This window comes from Filicampus tigris, chromosome 17, assembly GCF_054856515.1.
Source record: "Filicampus tigris isolate MCC_2025a chromosome 17, RoL_Ftig_1.0, whole genome shotgun sequence".
Taxonomy (NCBI): domain Eukaryota; kingdom Metazoa; phylum Chordata; class Actinopteri; order Syngnathiformes; family Syngnathidae; genus Filicampus; species Filicampus tigris.
The window spans coordinates 16,407,398-16,413,877 of NC_141233.1; the positions used below are offsets into that span (position 1 = coordinate 16,407,398).

The 6,480-nt window shown below is 47.7% G+C and overlaps 1 protein-coding gene across 1 annotated transcript; it reads right to left on the reverse strand.

Moving 5' to 3' along the window:
- Nucleotides 1–864: 864 nt before the first annotated feature.
- Nucleotides 865–6,226, reverse strand: trim47 (tripartite motif containing 47). The gene is made up of 8 exons (XM_086057126.1): nucleotides 5,936–6,226; nucleotides 5,110–5,321; nucleotides 4,136–4,181; nucleotides 3,498–3,593; nucleotides 3,193–3,417; nucleotides 2,506–2,528; nucleotides 2,256–2,374; nucleotides 865–1,533 (listed from the first exon to the last, which is right to left on the reverse strand). The coding sequence occupies exons 1-8, from the start codon at nucleotides 6,116–6,118 to the stop codon at nucleotides 1,004–1,006; spliced, it is 1,434 nt and encodes a 477-aa protein (XP_085913252.1). The 5' UTR covers nucleotides 6,119–6,226; the 3' UTR covers nucleotides 865–1,003.
- Between the last annotated feature and the right edge of the window lie 254 nt (nucleotides 6,227–6,480).

A 6,480-nucleotide genomic window follows, 5' to 3' on the forward strand; every position in this document is an offset into this window, starting at 1 on the left:
AGAAAAAGATGCAGCCCATCGAGTCAGATTGTCGAGTGCAGCATTGCAGCTGGTTTGGAGAAAAACAAAAACACACACAAAAAAAAAAAAAGAAAAAGAAAGCTACTTTGGAACGTTTAACAGTCACAAAAGATGATTACTTGCATGACCACTCAATGTTGCTTTGAAGGAAAAAAAACCCCACAGAAACAGTGTAGTTTATATGTTAAAAAAACATGCGACTAGATAACTGGGGCGTTTATTTGAGTAAAAAGAATGTCTTCTTTTTACTTTAATAAAAAAAGGTAAATGGTTAGGTTTTAATAATAATCTGATGAATGTTGCGTTTGTGGAATAGGAGATAAGCAGCAAACTAACCTCTTTTTAGCCATCTGAGGCAGCGGCCATTTTGTCACTTGCCGTTGACTGAAAATGACATCACAGTTGCTCAGGTAACATCCAATCAGGGCTCACCTGTCTTCCGGAGCTGAGCCATGATTGGTTGTTACCTGAGCAACTGTGTTGTCATTTTCAGTCGACAGCAAGTGACAAAATGGCCGCCCCCTCAGATGGCTAAAAACGGGTGAGGTTCTTATATTCCACAAACGCACGATGAATCTGAATGCCGTGTTTCAACTAGTGGGTCCGGCATAGAACATATTCTTGAAGAAAAAAAAAAAAGTTTGGTTTGACTCCCCTGTTAAAACATTTAAAATGTGTGAATATTACATTAAAACACGCAACCCGTCGAGTCGGTTTGAACAAAAATAATCACGTGACATTGCTGGTTGGAGGGGGTTACGTTAAATCCAGGGGGGGAAAAAAAAAAACTCAACGGAAGACGGTCAATTCCGATTTTTACAGCCTGTCGACTCACGTCCGTCAAACGCGATGAGAAAGAAAGTGGCGTTTGCTGTTCTAGCTGTTCTGTTGCTCGGAAAAGCCAGCAAAGACATTTTGGGTCCACGATTGCGCAGGGGACTGACTTTTTGGGCCGGCCAGCCGGCTGGTCGCGCGCGGCGGCTCAGTAGTAGTGGCAGATGCAGAGGCGGCTGCCCGGGTCGTTCTTGCCGGGACTGAAGAAGGGGTAGACGGGCTCCATGAAGCAGGTGTCGAACATGTAGAGGCGCTTCATGGTGACGGCGTCGTAGAAGCTGAGGCGCCCGCGGTCGTAGTCCAGGAAGACGCCCACGCGCGGCGAGTTCCAGTAGTCGGCCACGGGCACGCGGCCGTCCTCGCCGTTGGCGTAGAGCCGGTCCTGCAGGCACAGGCTCCAGTAGCCGGCCGAGGGCGTGAGGCTGACGAAGCCCTTGCGGTTGCTGCCCTCGGTGGTGACGCCCAGGTACCACACGCCCTTGTCGCGCACGTCCACCTCCCAGTAGTGCTGCCCGCCGCAGTACTGCGCCGTGGCCAGCACGCCGCAGAAGCGCGTGAAGCGCACCGGCAGGTCGGGCTCCTGGCTGCGGGCGCGCAGCTCCTCCACCTTGGTGTCGAAGTCCGAGATCAGGAGGTTGGGGTGCGCCGTGTCCGGGTCCAGCGTCAGGTTCTGGGGCACTGGAAGCACGGGACGGGGTTTTTTTTTGTTTGTTTTTTTTTTTGCCCGTTACGCCGCTTTCCATGCAAACGCTTGCGCTGGCAGGGCAACGCGGGCTTCAATCGACTTTTCCACGGATTACCCCGTCGATTCACCGGGTAAAAATGGCTTTTGTGTCATGGAACGACATGAGGCGCAGGTATATTTTTAGCCACTCGGGGTCCCCATCGTCACGTTCTACTGCGGGCCTGGCCTGGTGAGTGACGTGGGTGTCAGCTCAGCTGATGGAGCTGTAGCGTTGGCCGGCCGTCTGCAGGTTGGATGATTTTTACAGTTTTCACTCAACGGCTGATACGATTAACGGCACACCCCCTAATTACTGTGAAATTATTTTTCGATGGTTGACTTTTTTGTTGACTCGGCAGTCAGAGGAAAAATTATTTTGGAGCACCACTCGGACACTTATTAAATGTCTTAGAAAAAGGACGAGTAAGACCTATGTGGAAAATTACATCATTATATTATTATTTATAATTCTTTTAAGAGATGAAGCAAACGATATTTCATGGGATTTTCAATGCGACGCCAGATTCTTAACTGAATTTGGAAGCAGCCTGACGCCGATCTGAACAGATCTATTTCTGCATTTTTTTTTTTTTTTTTTAAATACATTGACGCCGCCTCGCCACATATTCCACTTGTGTTTGATGCGGTGTACAACGCAGCCGACGCAGTCACTCACTGGTGTGGAGCACATGCATCATCTTCTTCCACATGATGAGCTGGAAAGGCCCCGAGAAGTCGGTGAACTCGGTGGGACTGTCGACGGGCTTCACCTCGCCGTACGTCTCGTGCAACGCACTGACACACACGCGCGCGGGCGTTAATTATTACAGCGAATGCAAAATTGTGCACATGGATCAGCGCCACAAAGTGAGCACAATGGTAGTGAAGGTAAATTTAAAAAAAAAAAAAAAAAAAAAAATACTTACTTATTGAAGGTCTCAGCCAGGCTCTGATGAAGACAGACAAAAACATTTCAAGTTTTAAAATACAATGCTGTGCGTGTTGACATTGTTAAATAGAAAGAAGACAGCAAGTGTTTTGTCTTTGTGTTTCAGGGATGGGCAAGCTATCAGCTGTCATATACTGGCCTTATTTCAAAATAAAAAAATGTTGTTTTACAAAAAGCAGGGGCCATACTTTTTTTTTTAAAAAACATTAAATTAAATTGCGGGGGAAAAAAAAACCCTCATAATTTTACAGATAAAAGTTGACATTTTGCCAGAATAAAACCCAAATATTATGAGAATTTTTTTTTTTTAACTTTATATCAAAAACTAAAAATTTTCAAGCATTAACTTAGAACATGGGGACAAAATGTTCATTCTGCAAAAAGTTAATAAAATATTTTGAGAGGGGGGAAAAAAAAGCCGAAATAAAAGTTGCCATTTTGCCTGAATAAAAGCCAAATATCAGGAAAAATAGAGGAGAAAGTGGCAAAAAAAAAAAAAAAAAAAAAAAAAAAAACACTCAAAAGTGTTGAAAAACCTACTTGACAAACAAAGTATCTGCGGTCATTTTTTTGGGGCCAGGACAAAAATCCCGATTCGTCTAATTTGAAAAAGCCCACCCGGCGTTTTCCGTGTGACTTTTGCGCAGAGGGTAAGAAAAGCCACCTGGAAGCTGGCGTCGCCATTGACGTGCTGGTTGATGTCGGCGATGCGTTTGGCCACGTCGGCCGCCTCGGCGCGGACGCTCTCCAGGTTGTCGTCCACCACGGCCACGGCCGCCGCCTCCTCGGCGTCCAGGCTGTCCAGCAGCGCGTCGCGCTCGTCCAGCAGGAACTGCACCAGCGCGCCCACGTCCGCCTCCACCTTCTCCTTCAGACGCTGCTTCTTCATCTGAAAGCGCAACGCACGCACACGCGTTTGTTTTTCCCAAAACATGGCCGAGGGGACGCTCGCCGCACGCGCGCTCGTACCCTGATGTCGTTTTTGGTGCGCTCGTCGGCGGTAATGACTTTGACGCACTGCGACTTGTAATTGTTGAGCAGCCTCAGACGCAGTCTCAGCTCCACCTGACACACACAAAAAAAAAAGAGCAGACATTTAAATCAAGTCATCATTCTGGCCGCTTTAAGAAACGTTTGTATTTTGAGTACTATAGTCCTCCAAAATGACAGCAATGTTAAAAGTGCACTTATCTTTGTTTTGAGTTCAAACAAAAACAAAAAGTGCAGCGTGTTCCCAGGGTCAGTGCAATCTCTTCACAGAATAATTCAAATAAATAGTTCCTTGAAGTTAACGCCGTTTTAAATGGGACGGCCATCAGATTTTTTAAAAAGGTATTCGATATTCGTCAAAAACGCAGAATATGGGAGTCGATAATGGCTCTTATGCCCTAACAAAAACCTGACGCAAAAGTAATCCAGACGGGAAAAATGGCGTTCACTTCCAATCAACAACAAGACAAGCCGTAACAAAATGGCCGCCATTTGAGATGACATCACAGGAAGTTGATTGAATTGATGAGGAAGTATTTTTGCTGCAATGTCATCGGTTGTGTTCTGTCAAGTTGAAAAAAAAAATATATATATATTTTTTTTTAAAAGCCGTTTACCTTCATTTCATGGACAACTTCTGAGACAGGAGCCACCTCGTGATATCTGAAAGACAAAATGGCCGAGCTTTACACAGGACACACGACGATCATCCGCATTCCCACGGCAGCTCAGCATTTCAGTCACGCGGCAGGCAACGTACTCGCTAGCAAGTTTGAGGGGCCACAGCAACACATCACACGCCATCGGGGCGCGTTCGCGGCACCACGTTGACATGGCAACTGACGCGTTGAGTAACATGGTTACATTGCAGGTGCCGCGTTGACGCGTTCAGTGACACGTTACCTGCCACCGCCGTGACATGTCCGGGAACGAGCTAACATGTTATGTGCCCAGGCTACATGTTCAGTTAACATTCACACGCCACAGAAAAATACCACGTGACATTTTTCCAAATACGCCGCCAAGGCACACGAACGTGTCGCTACGACACGTTAGCATGTTCAACGTGTCGCTGAACATGTAACTTGTCACCACGTTCAACAATAAATTAAAAAAAAAAAAAATCATATATTTATTGAACATTTTTTTCCGGATTTGCATAATGGAGGGTTTTTTTGTATTATCATTACTATAATTTTTGGACAATATACATCTTTATCAAATTCTAACAAAAAGTTCAGGGAGCACCCGGGGTCGTCGTCAAGTTCTCTAAAATTGAAAAATGACAGAAATGTAACTTTCGCATATCTTTGTTTTGATTTCAACACTGTTTTAAATTGATTTATTATCTACCATTATGTTTAAAAAAAGGCCGATGCCGATATTCGTCAAAACACAGAATATCGGCGCCGATAATCGGCCCGGCCGATAATCGGTTTCAGGAGTCACGGACGGCGGCGTGTTCAGTAGCAGCTTTGAGCGCCACGGTAAGGCGTTACGCGGCGGCATAGTCGCGCGTCGAGTCAGACGGTAAGCTTTCCTGTGCCGCGGTCGCGTGTTACATGTTGAGTCGACTCGCATGGTGGGGCACCTGTGCGTGCGTGACTCGCGGCACACCACGCAGATGGGCCTCTTGTCCGCCTGGCAGTACAATTTGAGCTCCTCGCCGTGCAGCTCGCACTTGCCGTCCACCTTGAGCGGCTTGGCGGGCGTGGGGCTGGAGCCCAAGCAATCCAGGCTGTCCATCTTGGCCACCAGGTTCTGCACCAGGTAGTTCTTGGTGAACGTCCTCTTGTTGAACACCTGAAGGGAACATTTCACGGGGGTCAAACAAGTACTCGAGTCATTCGAGGACCTCCGTTGCAAAGAAAACGCCCGAGTCGTGCGCAGCATCGCAGCCGAATGCTGATGCACCATGCTCGCTTTGCACTGCCGAAAGTGAGCGTGCACGCTTGGTGGTCTAATCGGGGCCCGACATTGACAGGCGACCAGTCCAATGGTTGTCTCGGATTAATTGACGCGACATGGCCTGCGTACATGTGTGGGCGACCAGTCTGTTCATGCCGTATAGCTGTCCTGCCAATTGGATTGGGCATTTTTCAGTTCCCTGGTCACCAATCAGCTGTTTGCCTACAACTGTCCCCGCTATTGGTTGGCGACCAGTCCTATCGTGGATGCGGGCAGCCACGTTCGTCGCCCAAATGAATGAAAGTCTCTCCTTTAATGAGGGCGCAAATAAAGCTATAAAAGCCGTTACAAAGGGACGGCTTCCTTTGAAGAGGCTAACTTGAGCCAAGGCCAGCTAGCGCATGCTACGCGAGACGGGAACAAATCCAAAGCGGTCAAAATGAGCGCTCGACGGACGCAGCGCCACAACAACAACACGCACGTGGAAACAAAACCAAAACACATTTTACCGTTCGACACTGCGGGCACTGGTAGCCGTAGTCGCCGCCATTTTCGTCCCAGTGCATGCAAATGCAGAAGCGGCAGAAATTGTGTCCGCACTTGAGGATGACCGGGTCCTTGAAGAAGTCCAGGCAGATGGCGCAGGTCAGCTCCTTCCTCACGTCGTCGCTTGACGACGAGGACGCGGCCATCTTGTCGCTTGCTCGTTGTGGTTAAGAGGCGGACGGACAGGCGAATACAAGCAACAACCGAGCAGCAGTACAACAGTACACAATCACAACCGAAAGCCGGAAGCCGGAAACGACTAGGAACATCACTGGGGCGTCAGCTATCCGCTCGGCCAATCACAAGCCGGGTGGGCGCGGCCAAGTACGCAACAGGAAGGAGTAGACTAGATTTTAAAAAAAGTGAAAACAATAATAATGTAAACTTTTACAGTATACGTCTCCACAGACGGACGGAAAGACCGTTTTCTTCGTGTTTTTAATGTAAAATTTTGTGCTTACTTTGATGTATACCGTACGCGAATTGTGCGCCGCCATCTTGGCAAATA

Excerpts from the sequence above, each read along its gene's own strand:
- trim47 (XM_086057126.1), bottom strand. The coding sequence starts at position 6,118 with ATGGCCGCGTCCTCGTCGTCAAGCGACGACGTGAGGAAGGAGCTGACC. Across the intron at positions 5,322-5,935 it reads AGTGCCCGCAGTGTCGAACG|GTGTTCAACAAGAGGACGTT; the intron begins GTAAAATGTGTT and ends TGTTCCCTTCAG. Across the intron at positions 3,418-3,497 it reads GCACCAAAAACGACATCAGG|ATGAAGAAGCAGCGTCTGAA; the intron begins GTACGAGCGCGC and ends TTGCGCTTTCAG.